Source organism: Heteronotia binoei, chromosome 21, assembly GCF_032191835.1.
Source record: "Heteronotia binoei isolate CCM8104 ecotype False Entrance Well chromosome 21, APGP_CSIRO_Hbin_v1, whole genome shotgun sequence".
In the NCBI taxonomy this organism is placed as follows: Eukaryota; Metazoa; Chordata; class Lepidosauria; order Squamata; family Gekkonidae; genus Heteronotia; species Heteronotia binoei.
In genome coordinates this window covers 22,323,363-22,346,153 of record NC_083243.1, presented here as the reverse complement: position 1 = coordinate 22,346,153, position 22,791 = coordinate 22,323,363, and the positions used below count along the sequence as shown (strand labels likewise).

General features: G+C 45.9%; 2 protein-coding genes across 3 annotated transcripts; one reads left to right on the top strand and one right to left on the bottom strand.

The window, feature by feature from the left end:
• Positions 1 to 50: 50 nt before the first annotated feature.
• On the bottom strand, positions 51 to 11,850 carry SIVA1 (SIVA1 apoptosis inducing factor). Its single transcript, XM_060263104.1, has 4 exons — positions 11,525 to 11,850; positions 6,355 to 6,558; positions 4,066 to 4,222; positions 51 to 276 (listed from the first exon to the last, which is right to left on the bottom strand). The coding sequence occupies exons 1-4, from the start codon at positions 11,640 to 11,642 to the stop codon at positions 219 to 221; spliced, it is 537 nt and encodes a 178-aa protein (XP_060119087.1). The 5' UTR covers positions 11,643 to 11,850; the 3' UTR covers positions 51 to 218.
• A 170-nt stretch (positions 11,851 to 12,020) lies between these two features.
• LOC132590167 (uncharacterized) lies at positions 12,021 to 16,039 on the top strand. 2 transcript variants are annotated; one of them, XR_009556646.1, is made up of 3 exons: positions 12,021 to 13,203; positions 15,000 to 15,650; positions 15,781 to 16,039. XR_009556646.1 is itself a non-coding variant. In XM_060263103.1 (2 exons), exon 1 carries the CDS (start codon positions 12,412 to 12,414, stop codon positions 13,171 to 13,173), a length of 762 nt encoding a protein of 253 aa, XP_060119086.1. In that variant the 5' UTR covers positions 12,021 to 12,411; the 3' UTR covers positions 13,174 to 13,203; positions 15,000 to 16,039. The 2 variants fall into 2 exon arrangements, 1 of the variants encoding a protein (XP_060119086.1); XM_060263103.1 differs by having other exon boundaries at positions 15,000 to 16,039.
• The last annotated feature ends 6,752 nt before the right edge of the window (positions 16,040 to 22,791 follow it).

Here is a 22,791-nt window from a genome sequence, read left to right as displayed (position 1 = left end):
CAGATACCATCTCAGAACATTTAAAAGCAATGATGTTTAACAATGAAGACTCAAAATACAAAAACGTTTATTTGATTAAACCACGGTTAGAGAAATATACAGTATAATATTAGAGGAGAGAAAAATTCTCAGATCTCATATGCTAAAATAAAATTGTCCAGCTTTTTTTTTTTTTTTTTTTTAAAAAGCTTATGTGCTCTTTTAGAAGTCCTGGCGCTTCAATTGCGAAACATTAAGCAGCCGCTGCAAAGGATCTGCTCGCTGACATCGTCTGATCTGGAAGGAAAGAGAAGGGCAGCTGGTTTTTCAGTAGGGTCGAGGAAAAAAGAACAACCCCCGTCACTGACCTCTATGTGCATGTCCACCCACGTCAAAGACAAAAATAACTGAGCAAATTATCCGTGCAAGAATTTTCTCCGCTGGAACAGATCAGAGTATATCTAGACTAGCAGTCCGGACTCCAGACCACCCAAGAACTCACAAGCAGTTCCTGAGGAGGTCACCTTTCTGGAAATCAGCTTTCCTTCATAAGGCTGTGCACAAAGGCAGAATATTTCTGCATGCTAGTTTCTGCAGCCACCATGCATGAAGGAATTCTTTGTCGTCTTTAGCTCTCGAGACCGTTATTTATTTTGCACCCTTCCTTTCTCCCTAATAGGGACCCAAAAAGATTCACATCGTTCTCCTCGCCTCCATTTTGTCCTCACCACAACCCTGGGAGGAAATTTAAGAACATAAGAGAAACCATATTGGATCAGGCCAGTGGCCCATCCAGTCCAACACTCTGTGTCACACATAAGAACATAAGAGAAGCCATGTTGGATCAGGCCAATGGCCCATCCAGTCCAACACTCTGTGTCACATACGAACATAAGAGAAGCCATGTTGGATCAGGCCAAAGGCCCCTCCAGTCCAACACTCTGTGTCACATAAGCACATAAGAGAAGCCATATTGGATCAGGCCAATGGCCAATCCAGTCCAACACTCTGTGTCACATAAGAACATAAGAGAAGCCATGTTTTAGAGGCCAAAGGCCCCTCCAGTCCAACACTCTGTGTCACATAAGAGAAGCCATATTGGATCAGGCCAGTAGCCCATCAAGTCCAACACTCTGTGTCACACATAAGAACATGAGAAGCCCTGTTGGATCAGGCCAGTGGCCCATCCAGTTCAACACTCTGTGTCACACAGTGGCCAAAAAAACCTAAGGGCCATCAGGGGCCAGGACACTAGAAGCCTGTTGCGCTCCCCCCCCCACAAGAAAACAGAGCATCAGTGCCCCAGACAGAGTTCCATCAATACCCTGCGCCTGATGGACCTGGGAATGCGTGACTGACCCCAAGGTCACCCAACAAGTTTCCAGCTCACTGGGTGAGCGCGAATGTGAACTAGGATCTACCAGATTCTAGTTCAACACTCCAACCAATACGCCACACTGGCTCAGTGTTTTTAAAAAGCAATCTAGCGGCAGTGTTTTCCAGCAATGAATCACTGCTTTAAAGAATATGCATTTCTGTTTGTTATCAGCCTACTACAAGTCGACTTCATTGGCTAACCCTTATTATTAGGGCTAACCAAAATCTTACACCAGCCCAGCTTTTGAAAGCCTTTGAACTCTTCAAAGGACCACAAGCTGCAGCTTTCAATACCAGCAGTCTATCCAGTTTCTCTCATGCCTGCCCCACCAGTCTTAAGGGAAGCCCAAACACTGTACCTGTTTTCTTGTGTAAAACAGATCCAGGTGGGTTGCTGTGCTGGTCCAAAGCAATGGAGCAAAGTTTGAGTTCAGTGGCATCTTTAAAACCAACAAAGTTTAATTCCAGGTATAAGCTTTTGTGTGTACGCACACTTCTTTAGATACCTGAAAAATCTGAGGAAGTGTGCACACACGCAAAAGCTTATACCCAGAATTAAACTTTGTTGGTCTAGACTTAAAGGTGCCACTGGACTCTAACTTCCTTGTATAAAAGGTAGGGCATAGTGGATAGAGCAGGGGTGTCAAACTCATTTGTTATGAGGGCCGGATCTGACATAAATGAGGCCGGGCCGTGTGTGTACCTACTTAAGATTAGGTAACACAGATAGCACAGATAGAAACTTTTAAAAGGACACGGACAAATATGACTAAAGATTTTTTTTAAAAAATACCCTTAAAACAAAACATGCTTAAAACATTAGCACTTGTTGGTCTTAAAGATCTTTCTTTGTATTTCTTCCATGGGATCCAGGGAACTGGACAAAGGAAGCTCTGACTCTTTCCCTCCCTCCCAGGGGACCAGGAAGGGGGGGGAGCCTCAGCCAATGGAGAAAACAGAGGCTTTGCTCTGTAGCTCCTGTGTGACTGAGCAAGCCTTGCAAAGCAAGTTGAGATGCAGAAGGAAGTGAGAGAGGGAGAAGGAAGCAGATGACAGCCAGTTGCTCGGGGGCCTGATTCGGCCCCCTGGCTGCATGATTGACACCCCTGGGATAGAATGTTGGACCAGCGTTCTGGGAGACCAGGGGTTCAAATCCCAGCTTCTGCCATGGAAGCTCACTAGGTAACCTTGGGCCTGTTACAAACTCTCAGCTTGGTCTACTTCACAGGGTTGTTGTTCTGAGAACGAAGGAGGAGAGAATGATGGTCCCAAGCTGCGTTGAGTCCTGCAGGTGCCAGTCTGCAACTGGGAAAAATCAGCAGCTGCTCATACACTATGCCTTCTCTATTGCGTCTCCCCCCCCCCTTCTAATAGTCTGCCTGAGGTCAGGAGGACCCCCATTCTCCTGGCATTCGACAAATTATGCATAACTGAATCATTCAGGAGGGCTTTTCTATGCAGATAATAGGACACCACTGCACAAAATTATGCACAAAGTTACCTGAATAGATTACTAGGGAATGTCATCTGTACAGCCTCCAACTTTCCCTAGTTTCTAGCAGCAGTCCTGTTATCCCCCACTGCCACCCAGACACCATACAAAATGCTTTTTGAGGTGACTTGGATAAATTATTAGGGACTGTGGTCTAAACTACTGTATATAGTTTACTCTAAAACTGATCCTACGGTGTAATTTTGCATTTTTTACTGTGCTAGACTACCAATCTGTTTTGCTTCAGTTTTGTTTTTTTAATTCCTGGTTAGTTCTACAACTACAAGTAACAGAAATAAACAGCGGAATATTTTAAAAATGCACAGATGCATAATTAACAAGGCTCAAAGTCCATCCACTGGACACACCAGTTATGAACCTGCAACTCTTGTTATGTTAGTGAAGAAGACTGGTATTCATCATCGTTAGCTAGGTATTCCAAAAAAGAGAACCAGACAGCTATAAATTTTGAATCATGGTGTTCTGAGTTTTTAACGTTGTAATGATTCAGCAATTTTTTCCAGTATGCATAGTTCTTGAACCTTTGTTAGCCTGTCAAAAATTGTTAAGGCTTTAGTAGTCTTCCAAAGTCTGGCTACGGTGCATAACTTTTCTAATAGAGTAGTATGAGTGGGAATTGGGAGCGCACAATTAAGAACATAAGAACATAGGAGAAGCCATGTTGGATTAGGCCAATGGCCCATCCAGTCCAACGCTCTGTGTCACACAGTGGCCAAAAATTTTTTTTTATACACACACACATATACACACTGTGGCTAATAGCCACTGATGGACCTCTGCTCCATATTTTTATCTAACCCCCTCTTGAAGGTGGCTATGCTTGTAGCCGCCATTACCTCCTGTGGCAGTGAATTCCACATGTTAATCACCCTTTGGGTGAAGAAGTACTTCCTTTTATTCGTTTTAACCTGACTGCTCAGCAATTTCATCGAATGCCCACGAGTTCTTGTCACATGTTTAACAGAAGAATTTCAGGCCTATGGGAGATATTGTAACCTGTGATGAGTTTGATATAGGACAAAACAGACTTCCAAAAATTGCATAATTTCACAAAGTTTGTTTTTCTCTGAAAAAAGAATAAGACGACTGGAGCTTTGGGATGTTCCATTTCTGATCATTTTTATGCTGCGTGCACGGGAGCCCTCCACAATTAAACGAGAGTTGCAGCTCTGCCCTTCAATTACATGAATACTCACTCGATCACCGAACACAAGGAACACGCAACAGCATTACAGCAGCTGCAGAGTTTGCTGCAGTTCTTGCATATGGGCCGGTCACACTGCGTGCAGGCCTCTTGGGCGTCCACTGTTCTAACACACGACGAGCAGGGCTTGGAAATTCCTTCTGCTGTTACTGTGGAAACAGCGCTAGGGATCAGAAGCGATTTCAGCCCTTGGTAGCCTTCAGAGATAAATCCCTGTGAATCCCTCCCCCACCCCTGAACTAAGCCACTAGAATGTAGAACCACAATCCTGACAAGCAGTTTGCAATTCAACTACTCTTAATAAGAGTTCAAAAGAAGGGCAATTTAAAGGCTTGGTCAATCCACAGAGCTGGGGTCCCCCACTTAGTGTAGCCACCAAATGGTTTTCGCCACTGGGTAGGGCCAGGTGGGTCTTTTTTCTGATTGGCTGTGCAGATTTTTAAAAACACTGCTTTGGTAGCAGCTGCCACCACAGCACAAGGATCTTCCTTGTGTGACCAAAGACAAGTTGTTGTTGTTTTTGTGACTGGCTCCACCTCTTGCAGAAGCCATTCTGCATTTGCACCCACCTCACTGTGTCAGAATTACAAGGATGCCCGCACGCTCAAAAAGATTTGGGGGACCCCTGACACAGAGCAAAAAAATTGTGATCCTGCCAGTCCTCTTCACAGTGGCAACAGCACAATATCCCAGCTACATAGGCCCATAAGGGACTAGCTTGCTTTTGTTTTTGTTTAAATGATATCACACTTTTGTTATGAGGGCCTGATCTGACATAAATGAGACCTTGCTGGGCCAGGCCACATGTGTTCCTATTTAAGATAAGGTAGCAGAAGTATAAACTTTATAAAGGATACAGACAAACACAATTAAAGATTTAAAAAAAATTAAAATAACACATGCTTAAAACATTAGCACTCATTGGTCTTAAAGGAGCTTTCTTTGTATTTGAGTCAGTTTGGTGTAGTGGTTAAGTGTGTGGCCTCTTATCTGGGAGAACCGGGTTTGATTCCCCACTCCTCCACTTGCACCTGCTGGAATGGCCTTGGATCAGCCATAGCTCTGGCAGAGGTTGTCCTTGAAAGGGCAGCTGCTATGAGAGCCCTCTCAGCCCCATCCACCTCACAGGGTGTCTGTTGTGGGGGAGGAAGGTAAAGGAGATTGTGAGCCGCTCTGAAACTCTTCGGAGTGGAGGGCGGGATATAAATCCAATATCATCTTTGTATTTCTCCCATGGGGTCCAGGGAACTGGGCAAAGGAAGTTCTGGCTCTTTCCTTCCTTCCCCAGGAGACCTAGGAGGGGTGGGGAAAGGGCCTCAGCCAAAAGAAGGAAGATAGGCTTGGCTCAGTAGCTCTGCTGTGCAATTGAGAGAGCCTGGCAAAGCAAGCTCTTCCTCCCCCCTTCCTCCCCAAGGGAGGAGCCTCATCCAACAGAGAAAATAAAGGTTTTGCTCTGTCGCTCCTGTGCAATTGAGCAAGCTTGGCAAAACAAACTGTGATGCAGAAGGAAGCAAGAGAGGAGAACGAAGCAGATGACAGCCAGCTGCTCGTGGGCCTGATAGGAGCCCTCTGGAGGCCCGATTTGGTCCCCGGACCAGATGTTTGACACCCCTGGTTTAACTAATCCTCCAACAGAGAAGAGGGCTGGGCTCCTAGTCTTCCCTGAATCAGTAAGGGCACTAAGCTCAGCACTCTGTGGTATATTTAAAAAATAAATAAATCCAACATACAGTTGGTGCTGAATGTCAGGGGCACATATCTTTATAGCATATAAGACAACTATTGAGTTTTCTCCCTGGTACAAAATAATGGTGAATTGGAGGAAGATTTGCTGTGCAAAATTAGCTATTTGCTATTGTGTAATCAGTGTAAAATTTGCTATGCTTTGTTATTGCTATAGAACTTGTTCGGGTGCTGGAGTAACTCCACAGCCGCTTTGTCATGCTTACAGTCGCAGATTTTATATATTTTTTCCCATCAAAGAGACCCGGGGGGGGGGTGCGTCCCTCTTTGGCTCAACCCGATCTACTTCAAAGGGTTACTGCAGGATAAAACACAGAGGAACGCTGCCCCATTCCTCTGCTTCAATCAGAGAGTCTTTTATTTATTTAGAAAATTTCTACGCGGCCTCTCCAGGAAACGTACTCAAAGTGGCATATGACACATAATGCTGTTACTCCTCCTACTTGGCCCTTGCTTGCATCCACACTGTAAATGTGTCTTGCCATCACTGGAGGCAAGCAGGAAAGGAATCAGTCACAGGGGCATTAAGTCCATGTACCTGTTTCTCTTGAGCGGGGCGGTCGAAGTTTCCCATCCTGCCCGATTAACATTTGTCCATTGCAGGAATACTGAGAGCAAGCTTCCGGTCTGCCTGCCGGTGATGCTGGATACTGTGTAATTAGACAGGCTCCTGCCACGCTTCCGTCCCACTTGCTATCCATGTAAGTTTGGGCTCCTTTGAAAAGCAGCTGTTTTGTTTTTTCTGCAAATGGTCAAGAATATTTATTATATTAGATTTACAGCCTGCCCTTTCCCGAATGAAGAAGATGACGACACTGGATTTATATTCCACCCTCCATTCTGAATCAGAGTCTCAGAGCGGCTCACAATCTCCTTTACTTTCCTCCCTCACAACAGACACCCTGTGAGGGGGGTGGGTCTGAGAGGGCTCTCACAGCAGCTGCCCTTTCAAGGACAGCTCTGCAAGAGCTATGGCTGACCCAAGACCATTCCCACAGCTGCAAGTGGAGGAGTGGGGAATCAAACCTGGTTCTCCCAGATACGAGTCCAAGCACTTCACCACTACACCAAACTGGCTCTTAGTGGGTAACAACAATCAATAATACAAAGTTAAAATCAGATTCATATAATAAAACAACATAGTAGTCTAAAAACAAACTCTAATTCTGCAGTTGGTGGTATCAGTCGCCTCCACTCTTCCCATACATCTCCCATCTGGCATAAAATAAATGGCATCCCCCATGCATCAGGAAGGCCACAGAATAACAAAACATCCACAGACTCAGCTGAATGTTAAGATACTTAATATTAACTGTTCCAACTCCCGAAGTCACCCTGATGAACATCAGCTTCCTCCACCTAAACAAAAGCCCTTTCAGGTTCTGGAATTTCCAAACTCTGAAGCAAACTGAGGACCACAACTTAACTCCCACCTCCATTCCAGCCTATTTACTTGTTTTATACCCAGCTTTTCTTTCCAATGAGCACCCAAAGTGACTTACAAAATTTCCCCCCTTTTTCGTCTCATCCTCCCAACATCCCTGTAAAGCAGGAAAGGCTGAGAATATGTAACTGACCCAAGGTCACTCAGACAAGCTTCCAAAGGCAGAACGGGGATTCAGACCTGAGTCTTCCAGAGCCTAGACCAGGGGTAGGGAACGTTGGCTCTCCAGATGTTTTTTGCCTACAACTCCCATCAGCCCCAGCCATTGGCCATGCTGGCTGGGGCTGATGGGAGTTGAAGGAAAAAACATCTGGAGACCCAACGTTCCCTACGCCTGGCCTAGACTGCCACTCAGAACCCCACCCAACATTGGCTTCCAGTGACAGTCCAACAGCCATAACATCAATGATGTTTCACAAGTACAATTCCTTCCACGAACACGGAGCATCTTCAGTGGTTTTGAACCCTGCTAGATGTTTTTGAGCTGTGGTGCTGGAGAAGAATCTTCAGAGTCCCTTGGAATGCAAGAAGATCAAATCAGTCAGTCCTAAGGGAAATCAACCCTGACTGTTCCCTGGAAGGTCAAATACTGATGCTGAAGCTCAAATACTTTGGCCATCAAATGAGAAGGGAGCACTCCCGGGAGAAGTTCCTGATGCTGGGAAAGACAGAAGGCAAAAGAAGAAGGGGTGGCAAAAGATGAGATGGCTGGACAGCATTACTGATGTAACAAACACAAATTTCGGAGGATGGTGGAAGACAGCAGGGCCCGGCGTGACTTTGTCCATGCGGTTGCAAAGAGTCGAACTCGACTGTGCAGTTAAACAACAACAGGAATAGTTTGATACTGGCACACTCCAGAGATACGCTTCCTTGGCCAGCTGCTACTATGCACTCCCCTCCTGGGCAACCAAACTGCCCTGCTACTAAGCAGGGCCTATTTTTTCCTTAGACACACCCTCTAAAGATTCAAAAATCAAAATAGAGACATGCTTAAATTATACCTAGGCCCCACATCAAGTATCACTTCCCCTTTCCTTACTGCAGACTGTTAGAAACTCTTCCCTGCCTGGCTGCGCTGGTGCATTCTGCAAGAGGCCTACAAGGAGAGCTGGCAGCATTTCAAAATAACGCTTCGGCATCAGCAGAATGTGAAATGACATTGCACGATGTTTTTGTGTGGGTGCTCACATGTGGATGGGCACTAGAAAATAAAAGATTACCTACACGTGCTTCAAGAGAGAAACAAAGGAAACCCTGAAGGAAAGCAATGCTGAGCAGTTCATCCTCTGTGCACGTGTTAATTGCTGTCCAGTTGCTTCCAACCTGTGGCAACCCTATGGATTCATGACTTCTAAAATGTTCTATTGCTCAGGTCTTGCCGACTGAGGGCTACGGCTTCCTTGACTGAGCCAATCCATCTCATGTTGCGTCGCCCTCTTTTCCTGGCATTACTGTCTTTTCTAGTGACTCCTGACTTCTCATAATGTGGCCAAAGTACGATAGCCTCAGTTTAGTGATTTAACTTCTAGAGAGAGTTCAAGCTTGATTTGATCTAGAACCCGCTTATTTGTCTTTTAGTTGGTCCACAGTTTCATCCAACATCACATTTCAAAGGAATCAGCTTTCTTCCTGGCATCTTCCTTCATTGTTCCACTTCCACACCTCCATACACACACAAGCAGTTCATAACCAACAACATTTAAACGAGGCATCGCCCTGAGGCAAAAGAGGAACAAATTAAGGACCCAGGGCAGAGGTCAGAGCAGCAGGAGACCCATAACAAATGTGGAGACCCAAGTTCAAAATTCAGCCATAAAAGCTCACAGGACATCCTCTGGCCAACCATTCTCAGCCAAACTTTTTATGTTTGCTGTAAGGGTCAAATCTAGAGAAAAGAATTCTGCACGCAGCCCTGAAATCCTTGCAGGAATGGCACGATACAGATATATTTATTGCATGCTTTTTTTCTTTTTTTAAAGATGCCTTTCTTCGTATATATGGATCTCCCATTCTCTAGTGACTAGTCAGTCACCACAACCACCCAGTGAGGCAGTTTATTTACAGTTGGGGGTGGAGTGGGAAAGAAGGTGCATCTCCAGGGAACATTTTATCCAGAGATAAAACAAAGTACAAAAGAATGATGTGAGCTGTTTTGGGTTTCCACTGAGGAGGAAGGTGAGGCATAAATAATCAAACCCAAATTTATGCTGCGAAAGAATGTTACTGAGTAAGTTTTACAGCAAGTAGGGATTTGAATCACAGCACGATTTGATGGCACTTTCCACCACCATCTCATCCCACCTCTACTAGTTCTCAATACAGCACACAAGTACGGTACATTTATTTACATTATTTATAGTCCACCTTTCTCGCTGGAATTTCAAGGCACCAAATGAGTCAACCCTATTAACAAGATGGGACTGAAATAAGATTTGGATCGCAGCACCAACCAGAAGTCTACAAAACAGAACTCTTAAAGCATTAGGGTGACACATTATTGGTGCTTCCACACATGCTAAATAATGCAGCTGCAATCCACTTCAGCGACCATTTGCAAGGGGATTCAGCCATTTCGCACAGTAAAATCCAGCTGCAAACTGCACTGAAAGTTGACTGAAACTGAGCTTAGTGTGTGAAAGCACCTGATAAATGATGGGGGGGAAATCACACAAGACCCAACCCACAGTAAACGATATACCGTAGAAGAAGAAGATATTGGATTTATATCCCGCCCTCCACTCCAAAGAGTCTCAGAGCGGCTCACACTCTCCTTTACCTTCCTTCCCCACAACAGACACCCTGTGAGGTAGATGAAGATATTGGATTTATATCCCGCCCTCCACTCCAAAGAGTCTCAGAGCGCCTCACAATCTCCTTTACCTTCCTCCCCCACAACAGACACCCTGTGAGGTAGATGAAGATATTGGATTTATATCCCGCCCTCCACTCCAAAGAGTCTCAGAGCGCCTCACAATCTCCTTTACCTTCCTCCCCCACAACAGACACCCTGTGAGGTAGATGAAGATATTGGATTTATATCCCGCCCTCCACTCCGAAGAGTCTCAGAGCAGTCACAATCTCCTTTATCTCCCTCCCCCACAACAGACACCCTGTGAGGTGGGTGGGGCTGGAGAGGACTCTCAAAGCAGCTGCCCTTTCAAGGACAACCTCTGCCAGAGCTATGGCTGACCCAAGGCCATGCTAGCAGGTGCAAGTGGAGGAGTGGGGAATCAAACCCGGTTCTCCAGATAAGAGTCCGCACACTTAACCACTACACCAAACTGACTACAGATCCAAGTCCCCCCAAAAATTAATCAAGTAACTTTGCAAAGCACTGTAGATAGATCCAGGTGGGCAGCCATATTGGTCTGAAACAGTAGAACAAAGCAGGAATCAAGCAGCACCTTTAAGACCAACAAACTTTTATTCAGAATGTAAGCTTTCATGTGTATGCACACTTCTTCAGACTGACACACACAAAAGCTCACATTCTGAATAAAAGTTTGCAAAGCATTTTGTACAGAGATCAGGGACGGGGACAGAGAATGAGACTGCAAACTAGGAAAGCTGCCAATGCCTTAACCTACTTTTGGCACCTGTGGAGGACCTCTTCCATTATGTTATGGTTTGCCCATTGTATTCTGAAACTAGATGCAAGTTTCTGACTGAAATAAGAAATCAATTGTATACGGCTTCTGATACGGATAAACTAATGTTTCTATTATCAGATATTGTCTCTGCGGTTTCTTACAAGGTAGCCCTTTTTGCTTTGGCTGCTAGTAATATCAGGGCAAAGGCAATTTCCAGCAGACAGTAAAATGATGTTGTTAACCAGACTATTACAGCCTGACTATGGAATCTCAGGGTTGCTGTATGTAAATAAGATTTTAAATAATCTAAAGTGTTCATCTTATCCTTGACTACTTTCAACTTGTATGTTGCTGTAATTGCAAATGCCAATGGTTTTATGCAATACATTTTTATTTTAACTGTACTTTTGGCACCTCAAGAGAGCACTAAAAACCAGCGTTTGCAAATTTGAGAAAGGTCAGTGGGGCAGGACAGTATCTTGGAAGGACCAGGGTGCGGGCTTCCCTTGGTTTCACATTGCCAGTCCTGGAATAAGTACACTTCTCGCGAGAACGAGATCTGCGGTTAAGGGTTGGGGGCTCTTGACCAAGGAATTTCCTTCCCGCCAGCTCTCGCGAGAACGAGACTTCGCCCGCCCGCCGTCTCTTCCCCCCTCCCCAAGTTTCCTCACCGAAGATTTCTCGCCGGTACCTCTCGCCCATGACGCCTTGGCTCAACTCCCGCATTCTGACTCGCGTTTTCAGCTGCAGCGGGGCCGAGTCCCCGAACGGGCAGGACCGCTTCGGCATCCCTTTTTTTTTTAACCAACCGCCACCGGGTCACGCGATTATTATCGCGCGCGGGAAACTCTAGACAACTGAGACAGCCTCCCCTGAGGTAAACAGGAACGCACAGCCCGCCTTTCTTCAAGACCAACCGCCCCCTTTTACGTCACCGTCGGGCCTGCCAATCGTGGAAGGGACAAGCGGGAAGGACAACCAATGAAAGACGCGAGTAGGCGGGTCGATGTGACATCATCGGATTAGGCGGGGAAAGGGAGATAATAACCAAGGGCGCGAAGTTGTTCGGTTTACGGTTGAGGGCGGGCTCGCCGCGTCACTCCCGACACGACCAATCGCTCTCAAGCTTCTACCTGCCTTTTCCACCCAGTCCCCCTTCGCTCCCTTAGTCGCTCTCTTCCATTGGCGCACTGAAGGTTGTCGCGTTCGGATCGAGTGCGCGTGCGTGGACTTTTCGCGCGCTCGGGCCGCTGCTGTTAAATAAGTTGTGGTTTGGCCCTGTGGAGAGGGCGACCGTCGGCGGGCTGTTGGGCAGGCGGGGAGGGAGTGAATCGCTAGGCGAGCCTGCCTCGGGAAACGGACGGCGGCCGGTCCTCCCCTGCCTTTAAACAGAGTCCTTCAGTTTCTCCCATTTTTTTCCTCACTGAGGTGGGTTAGGTTGACAAGCCCGTGCAAAGCAGCGACACATCAACGTCTGGATCCTGTTGAGTCAGCCTATAGCTCAGCTGCGTCGCACCATACTCTAGTGCCTGTGCAGAACTCGCCCGCGGCTGGGATCATGGCTGCAATTCATCTACCAGAATTTGACCTCGCTCGCCCAGACTTGTGGAAAACCTGGGTGAAGCAGCTGAACTGTTATGCGCTCTTCCACAATATCAAGGATGAGGAGACTCAGAAATACCTCCTGCTCAGTGCCTGTGGCCTCGATACCCTGGCATTAGCGAAGGCCCTCATCGCACCCACCACGCTGCAAGATGCCACTTACGAGGGGGTGGTCCGGGCGCTCACCGACCATCTGGTGCCCCGGCAGACTCGCATGCAGCGCCGCCTCGAGTTCTACTCCCGGCACCAGAAACCCTCTGAATCAGTCGCGGCGTATGTTGTCGCACTGCGGGGACTAGCGCGCAAATGCGAGTTCCCAAACCTAGATGAATCTCTCCTTGACCAATTTGTGGTGGGCATTCGCGAGGATAAACTGCGCTGGAAGCTCATAGTCCAGGATGACCTGACCCTGATGAAGGCGCTCCAGGAGGCTGCCGCACATCTGGACACTTCATCTGAATCTGAGGCATCTGACGGCGAGGAGGCCCATCAAATTCAACACCCCCCTCGCCGCAAGACCCGACCAGCAACCACCGCTCGTTTGCCCAACAGCCAGGCTCAGGTGGCCTGCGCAAGCTGCGGAGAAATGCACGAGTGTCGTTCCTGCCGTTTCCGGAATGCCACGTGTTGGAGTTGTGGCAAGACAGGCCACATTGCCTGCGTCTGCAGAACTAAGGGATCCCGGAGACGCCAAGCCACCCACCAGGAGTTCATGTAGTTGCATACTACCACCATTGGCCATCTCCAGGTACTCAATCTGCCCTAGGACACCCCTGACAAAATCAAGGTCATGGTGTTAATAGAGCGTGCTCCATGCCAGATGGAGCTAGACACCATGTCCTCTATATCAGGGGTCCCCAACCACTGGGCCATGGACCAGTACGAAAGAGGCAGCACAGCCTTGCTCCAAGGCTGCTTCCCCTTGAAGGGGAGGTCGCCATGGAGCGAGACCAAACCACCTCTTTCATCTGCCCGGGTCCTAGGCCAGCAGAAGGGACAGCATTGCTGTGACCTTAGGCTACCCCTCATTTATAGATCTTTACCAATCAGCTGATTGGCAGGGGTCTTTAAATGGGAGGGGGAGGCAGAAACAGCCCCAGTCCCCCCCCCCCATTTAAAGACCCCCATGGGGGGAGAGGATGTGGCATGGGCAGGGGGGGCAGCCTGGAGTGGCAAAAGCCCCAGTGCCGCCTTCCCCACCAGTCCATAGAAAAATTGTCTTCCATGAAACCTGTCCCTGATGTCAAAAAGATTGGGGGGCACTGCTCTATATCAGTCATCTTCGAGGACACACTCAGGAAACTTCGTCCCTGGGGAGGTCCTCATTTGCAGCCAGCCAGGTTCATCCTGAGAGACTTCCAAAAGAACCCGGTGACTATTAAGGGATGGGGCAGTTTCCTGGTGCAATGCAAGCACTTTGATGGCATGTTGGACTTGTTGGTAGTGGAGGGCAGGCTCACGAGTCTGTTAGGACTGGCTTGGTTCAAACTCTTTGGAACTGAAGTCATTGGGGTGCACCAGATGCAACCATCAAGCCTCTTAAGCTTCTGTGACAAGTTCCCAGAAGTATATGATGGGTCTCTTAGCCACTATACGGTCCCCCAGTGTCACTAAAATCAAGCAGTGTAGCCCATAAGGCTAAAGCACGTCCTGTTTGCACTCAAGCTGAAAATAGAGGCTGAGCTAGACTGCCTCGTAGCACAAGGGGTGTTGGAGCCAGTGCCACACACTCTAAGGGAAACCCAGATAGTGACACCCATTAAGCCCAATGGAGTCATCTGCATCTACACGGACTATAAGTGCACTATCAATAAGGCACTCCCTGCTTGCTATGAAGCCTAGTGAGTGACCTGGGCAAGTATGCTCTCCAGGGCTTTTTTGGTAGAAAAGGCCCAGCAGGAACTCATTTGCATATTAGGTCACACTCCCTGATGCCAAGCCAGCCTGAACTGTGTTCCTGCTCCAAAAAAGCGCTGAAATCGCTTTCTCTTAGTCTAACCTACCTCACAGGGTTCTTGTGAGGAGGAAGGGAGAGCCACAGGTGCCGCCACCCTAAGCGCCTTGTAGGTCAAACTGAATAAAAATGTACTGAAAACCTAACCTGAGCCTTTCACTCAGCAAAAGGCCGTTTGAGCCCTACTCTGACACAGTGGCTTCAATCCACTGAAGCATCTCTGCAGACACAAGAATCTCTGCCCTCAGCATGATTTCTCTCACCTACTGGTGTAATCTGAAACATCTCCTAAAATGCCTTCCAGGTGTTACATTTGGGGCAACGGAGGGAGGTGAGAAAGGTAGGCATTGGTGGTTCCAAACCAGTTATCTGCTCCATTTAGGTTTCTAATCCTTCACTAATCCATTCCCAAGCTTCAGCACTTCAAGATTTTATACCATGTACCATATTCTGTGCTTGTGTGGTTGCCATGGCATGTTATGATTCCGTTCACAACTCATACTGTTTGTGCATAATCCTGTCAACATTTTTTCTATCAGATTTTGAAAACATAATACAAATGTTAATTCAAAACCTTTATTTCTTCCCAGGCTACCTCACGGCTTCTGGTGAATTTCCTGAAAATGTATTGTTTTCCATTTTAGATTATCATTTATATGCCATTTTAGAGTAGCTGAGCTGAGAAAGTGGAACTTCAACAGACATTTCAAGACGAACCACAGACACTTTGTGAAACACTACCCAGAGAACAACGAACTAGTCAAAGCTAGGGAGCTGAAGACAACAGTCACGGGTCTGGGGAATTCTGATTGCTCTAAGTCAAAGGCTGCAAAAATAGCATCATTGTGGGTAAGCTATCTACTTGCTCAATGTAAAAAAACCAACTGAGAATGGAAAAATAATTACACAGGCATTCCTTGAAGCCATTATTACTTGAGAACTCTAAATACGAAGCTGAATTTCTGTCTTCCATTAATGGCCTTGAAAACCCTACAAGTTGGCTGCAACTTGATGGCAAAACCCCCCAAACCCCATGCGCTTCTCTTGTGGCCGGGATAAATTGTGGTTTCAAATCACGCATTACAGTTGTGAAGTAGGCTACAGCAACATGGGGCTACCCCCTGAAGATGGTTTGGAAAGAGCAGTTGGTGCAGCACACGGCAATCCGCATGGACCTTATTAGACTTATTTTGTGATCTGGGCAGCGGGGGTTGCCAGTTGGTTTCTCCGCCCACTCAGAGGTGCTGATTCTTACCTTTCAACAGGGGTGGAATTCTAGCGGGAGCTCCTTTGCATATTAGGCCACATACCCCTGATGTAGCCAATCCTCCAAGAGCTTACAGGGTTATTAGTGTGGGCTAATAGGCAAAGGATCTCCTGCTAGAATTCTACCCCTGCCTTTAAAGCCCTTTGATCCTGCGATCAAACCTTGGGTTTTAAAGATTTTTTTTTCTCGCTGCTGTTGTTTTTTTTCAAAGGATTGTTTTGTATCATTCTTATTGATGGTACCTATCTCAAGTTCTGGTTATTTAGGAGAAAGGCAGGCTTATAAATTTCTATTAATACAAAATGTGTAATTTCTTCTTTTTTTTTTAAATGTGAATAAAACTACATTCAAAAGTTGAACAAATGAAGTGGCATGAAAGATGTCCTTTGCTTGGGATGCTGCTTGGGTCTTGTGGCAGTTCTGGCAGAGCACCCTGCTTTCCCTTGCTCTTGAATATCTGCAGTCCTTTACACTTTCAGCAGCTGGCCAGCCATATGGAGAACGGATGATGTAGCCATTAATAAGCCGTTCTCTCCATGAGTTTGAGTAGTTCACAAAAAAAAAATCACCTGGAAAAAGGCCCTCTGCTTCCTCGGGCAGTGAATATAAATTTGTGTGTTGCATAGAAACAGGCTTCGTTCTGTGCTGAATCACCTGCCGATTTGAACGTTAGTTGGTCTGATTACAGCATTGCCTGAGAGAGCAGTCCTAAGTAGGTAGACTCCTACCCAGGCTTAGTCATTGGGGCTTGCAGAGCTTTTCTGTAGCAGAAACTCCTTTGCATATTAGGCCACACCCCTTTTATGTAGTCAGTCTTCCAAGAGCTTACAGGGCCTACTGTAAGCTCTTGGAGGATTGGCTACATCAAGAATGTGTGGCCAAATATGCAAAGGAGTTCCTGCTACAAAAAAAAGCCCTGGTGGCTTGCTCCCAGGAAAGTGTTATTAGGATCACAGTGTGAGTTGTCTAGCTGTTGAGGCAGTGGCTACACTACAAATTGGAAACAGTTGCATAGCTGTATAGCAGTCATGGCAGCCCTTCATGAATCTTGGCGGGGTTGGTATAAGTGCAGAGAAGCTTCTGTCAGGGATCCATTGCCTTTCTCATAGGACTGTGTTTTGGGGGGGTAAGAGAACAGTGAATTAGTTTGGTAGGCCCACTGAAGCTCTGGTGACCTACAAAACACAGCAACATCCTCTGAGGAGCACTGAGAAAGATCTTAACGGATATATTGGATCAGGAGATGATCATGCCAGTAATTCAATTGTATTTTTTCAAAGGAAGGACACATTTCTTTGCATAGCTGGTTTTATACCGTGGTAATAGATTTCTGTAACTGGCAGGGGTTTTTTTTGTAGCAGGAACTTCTTTGCATATTAGGCCACACACCCCTGATGTAGCCAATCCGACAAGAGTTTACAGGGCTCTTGTTCCAGAGCCTATTGTAAGCTCTTGGAGGATTGGCTACATCAGGGGTGTGTGGCCTAATATACAAAGGAGTTCCTGCTACAAAAAACCCCCCTGGTTCTACAGCTACAAGTAACATAAATAAACTGTAGAACAAAATAGGAGTCGGTTGCACCTTTAAGACCAACTTAGTTTTATTCAGAACATAAGCTTTCGTGTGGATGCACACTTCTTCAGACGAGGAATGCGGTACAGTAAGCAGAGCTACATATAGCTGGTGGGGTTTGGAATGCCAAGTGGTACAAAGTTAAAAACCAATAGCAGAATAGTAAAATTAACAAATTCAGAAAACCTTTGATCTGGGTTGCCTTAATGTGGGAAACCATAAAACAGTAACATGTCAGAATGTGAGAATGCCTGTTAATTATTCTAATGCTAATAAACCTGGGTCAAAAAGAAGGCATTCTCACATTCTGACAAGTTACTGTTTTATGGTTTCCCACGCTAAGGCAACCCAGATCAAAGGTTTTCTGAATTTGTTAATTTTACTATTCTGCTATTGGTTTTTAACTTTGTACCACTTGGCATTCCAAACCCCACCAGCTATATGTAGCTCTGCTTACTGTACCTCATTCCTCGTCTGAAGAAGTGTGCATGCACACGAAAGCTTACGTTCTGAATAAAACTAAGTTGGTCATAAAGGTGCAATCGACTCCTATTTCGTTCTACTACTTCAGACCAACACGGCTCTCTATTTGGATCTATAAATAAACAGTGGGACATTACTAACTGGTAATAGGCGGTCATCTCAAAACTGGATTGGCTTCAGCTGGAGGATCTTTACAATATAATCACTGTATTTGAAGAATGGGGAAAGTCACTATGAAATTTTGTTGGCAAGAGAGAAGTGAAAAGAGAAAGGCTAGACAGAATTTTTACAGGAGTTTCTCTTATATAACTACTTAGGTCCTTCTCCATTTATCATGAAATTTTAAAGTGAATGGTGGTTGGTGGCTATCCCAAACATCAAAGGAATGCTAAGGAAAGGGAAAAGGTTCCAGTAAGCCCAGCAGGTGTTATTAGGAGGGATCTGCCCATGTCTAAGAACAAAAACGATAGATTTACTGGTTGAATAAGCCCCAAGGATAAGTTGGAGCAACTGGTACAGACATGGGGTCGATTTTTGGCAGACCTTCCCCAAGCATCAACTCATTCTCTGGAGTCCATTGTATTTAGGAATCCAGGAAATTTCTTACTGCACCCTACAACGTATCAAGCACATATTCTAAAAGTTAAGGAGTTGCACAGTCATTAGTAACTGGACCATTGGACTCCTTTTGTAAACCTCCCACAAAGGGGTAGAACTTTTGAACACCATCCTCATCTTTTTAGAGTGCAGAGGGATACATCATCCAGGGAAAGAATATTTTCATTGGTCCTGACTTCAAGGGAAGTTTCCATACGGCATCCCCTTTCTTGTTGGTCAAATCACACATACACACTCTCACCTGAAATCTTCAAGTTAGAACAAGAAAGCAGATACGGAAGCCATTAATGAACACCTAATCCTCCAGCAACATTTAGGGTTGCAAGCGGGGGATGATAGTGACAGAAATCCCTCTGTGGAAATGCAGTATTGAATCCAAGCCAGCTATCTCAAATGTTTTTGAAAATGAGCAGCATCTCTTTCTGAAACAATAAAGGACAGGTGGGTGGCTGTGTTGGTCTGAAGCATTAGAACAAAGTTTAATGAGTCCAGTGACACCTTTAAACCCAACATGATTACTTCTGGGTATGAGCTTTTGTGTGCAGTTTTCAAGAGCCAGTTTGGTGTAGTGGTTGTGCGTGGACTCTTACCAGGGAGAACTGGGTTTGATTCCCCACTCCTCCACTTGCAGCCGCTGGAATGACCTTGGGTCAGCCATAGCTCTGGCAGAGGTGGTCCTTGAAAGGACAGCTCCTGCGAGAGCTCTCTCAGCCCCACCTACCTCACAGGTGTCTGTTCCGGGGGAGGAAGGTAAAGGAGATTATAACCCACTCTGAGATTCAGAGTGGAGGGTGGGGTATAAATCCAATACCTTCTTCTGCATGCACACTGAATATCTGAATAAGTGTGCATGCACGTGGAAGCTTACACCCAGAATTAAAATTTGTTGGTCTTAAAGCTGCAACTGGACTCAAGAATAAAAACACAGCATGTTTATTCCTTAAGGCAGGTTTGTAATCACATGAACACATATAAAGCTGCCTTGTATTGAATCAGACCCATGGTCCATTGAGATCAGTATTGTCTACACAGCCTGACAGCAGCTCTCTAGGATCTGAGGCTGAGGTCTTTCATATCACCTACTGCCTGGTCCTTTTTAACAAGATGCCAGGAATTGAACCTGGGACCTTCTGCATACTGTATCACAGAACCATTACTCCATCACAAAGATGTCGACTGTTTTTGCCACATGCTGGCCTTAACCCACAGCTATGCAACCCTAAGTCTGCTAAGAATGTGCAGATAGTGCCAGAGGTGTTGACAATATTACATTTCTTAACTGCTGTACAACATCTGCCACCTCCTTGTTTGCGAGCTAACCAAGAACAAGAGCAACAAAATCTGTCTTGTCTATATCCACATGTTTTGTCATGTTAGCCAGACAGCAGAACATGATTTGCTAATCAGTAGCTGCTCAGGCCAGTGGAAGTTCATCTGCTCTAGAGCAGTGGCTTCCAAACTCTTTGGCACCAGGGACCAATTTCATGGAAGACAATTTTTCCATGGACCAGTGGGGGGGGGGGTGTGCTGAGGTTTTTGCCACCCCAGGCTGCCCCCCAGCTATCCCTGCACCTCCGTGGGGGGTCTTTAAATGAGGGCTAGACAAAGGTCGCTGCCACACCACCCCTTCCACATGCCTGAAACCTGGGCAGATGAAAGAGGTGGTGCAAGGGAAGCAAGGTAAGGAAAGAGGTGTTGCAAGGGAAGCAAGGCTGCACAGCCTCTTTTGTCCGCCCGGGTCCCAGGCAGGCAAAAGGGTGGTGCGATGCCCTCTGCCTTGTTCCATGACCTGGTTGCTAACAGGCCATGGACTGGTCCCAGTCCATAGCCCAGGGGTTGGGGACCCCTGCTCTAGAGGCTCAAGGATTGATTTTGGAATATGGTAGAAATATGTTGAAAGGTGTCCTTAACCATGCAGTTTCCTGGGCTGATTTTGTAGGAAGTGAAAGACCTTGCATTATCTCTTAGCCTCAAACTTCAGAGGGGAGCTATAGAGAGTCAGAAGGATAGATAGGCCAAGACCCGGAACATCCTTTCTACTGTTCTGATGCTATCCCTTTGGTGTGTAGATTGCTATTCTCCGGGAATCTTTCTTCCAGCAGATACCTTCTCTTGCACCCATCTCCATCTTGGCACCATGAGGGCAGGATGTAACTTCTGAATCTCTATCCATCCTTGCTAGTTAGATATACATTAGAATCCTGTCAGTGTCCTGTCTAGAATGGAGTTCCTTGCAATAAAACACTTGTATTAGTTTTGCAGAGGCTCTGTGTGTAACTTTAGCAGCACACACAAACCAGATGGATTCTGCTGTGTTGTGTGCCTTGCCCTGCCCTAGATAGCCCAGGCTGGCCAGATCTCAGAAGCTAAGCAATTGGCCCTGGCTAGTATTTGGATGGGAGCCCTCCAAGAAATATCAGGGTTGTGACACCCACACATCTATGTGCATAGGCACCAGCCTCATCATCAAGGCACTGTATGTTACACACACAGATGGGGTTTTCACAACCCCGGAACCACATGCAAATAACGGGAGGGGCCAGCACACTTGTGCCCTTTCTCCCACTATGTGCAATGATTCAAAAACACTTTGGGGTTTTGTATAGAGGACTGGCAAGTCAGATTACTGGTCCTTCACGGTCAGTAGATCTATCTACTGACTGGCAGCAGTTCTCCAGGGTCTCAGGAGAAGATTTTTCACATTACTTACAACCTCGTATTTTTAACTGGAGATGCCAGGGGTTGAACCTGCAACCTTCTGCATAAAGAGATGCCCTGAGCCATAGGCACATCACATTCTTATCTGTCAGATTAAAAAAACATAGTTGCACTGTTTGGCTTCCCTCACAAGCAAGCACAGCTATGATAACTAGAGGGTGCACTGACATAGGATGTCCTGTTTGCTTTAAATACTGCATGTACATACACGAAGCTGCCTTTAACTGAATCAGACCACCATCCATCAAAATCAATATTGTCTACTCACATCGGCAGCAGTTCCTCCAGGATCTCAGGAAAAGGTCTTTCACATCACCTGTGACCTGATCCTTTTCACTGGAGATGATGGGAATTGAACCTGGGACCTTCAGCATGCCAGGCAGATGCTCTACCACTAAGCTGATCTCCCATGTAGAATAAGAAGAATGAGTACTCAGAGCTACAGAGGGGGAGGAAGTGAAATTCTGAGAAACTTAATATGGCAGAAACCAGTTAAATGTTGGAACAAACATGGTAAACTCCCATGCTTTTCTAATCTTAGGCAGGATTTTGGGTAGTGCAGCCATTTTTTTAAGGTGTTGAGATGGGCTTAAGGCAGTCACCATTTTTGATTGAAGGGAGAGAGTTTTTTTTTTAATTAAAAATCCCTGGTGCCACATCAAGGGCTCCTTGCAGCTGCTTTTGAGGGACCAAGAGACTCCAGCCTCACTGTAGTTTGGGCTCTATCTTAGCTGATATTTTGGTTAATACACATGAGTACAATTTCCTGTGAATTCAAAAGAAAGAAAAACAGGACAAATCTTGCATTTCCATAAGGCTTTATTGAGCAAAAAAGGAGATTTCTAAGATAAGAGTATTCATTTCCATTTACAATATACAAAAATAACAAAGATCTGTGCTTGGCTGTACTCAGTAACAGGGACACAGAAAACAAGAACTTAGTCCTTTGTCTTCCCCCTATATTCTGTGCTAGGATATCCTCTTAAGACATCTGCTCTGCCCCCAAACCCAAGTTCGGTTAAAACAGTTTTGTTTCAGGTTATGAATATTGAATTTAAACCATACCAAGCGAAGCTACACTCAACTATTAACAACCACGTTCCACGCAAAATGATTCTTAAAAATATAAAACAGGAAAAACAGGCACTGTGATAAAGGCCATTACTCATTTCAAAAATATACTTCATATTAATGTTTGTATCACTGAGTGAACTGTAAAACAACTCCAATGCCAATTTGGTGTGGAGAGCCAGTCTGATGTAGTGGTTAAGTGTGCGGACTCTTTATCTGGGAGACCCGGGTTTGAATCCCCACTCCTCCACTTGCAGCTGCTGGAATGGCATTGGGTTAGCCAAAGCTCCCACAGACGTTCTTGAAAGGGCAGCTTCTGTGAGAGCTCTCTCAGCCCCACCCACCTCACAGGGTGTCTATTGTGGGGGAGGAAGGTAAAAGGAGATTGCAAGCCGCTCTGAGTCTGATTCAGAGAGAAGGGTGGGGTATAAATCTGCAGTCTTCTTATGAATTAAAAGAGGTCTGAATTTCAGGGAGGGAAAAAACACATTTCTGCTGAAATTTAAAAAAATCAAGAAGATCAGAGTCAAACAATAAAATCACAGGAACAAAAAAAAGTTTCATTGTAATTAAAAGGCCTGATGATAAATGGGCACAGTCCATGGGAAAGTTCTGCAAAAGGACACAATTGCCATGCGAGACCTATCGTTTC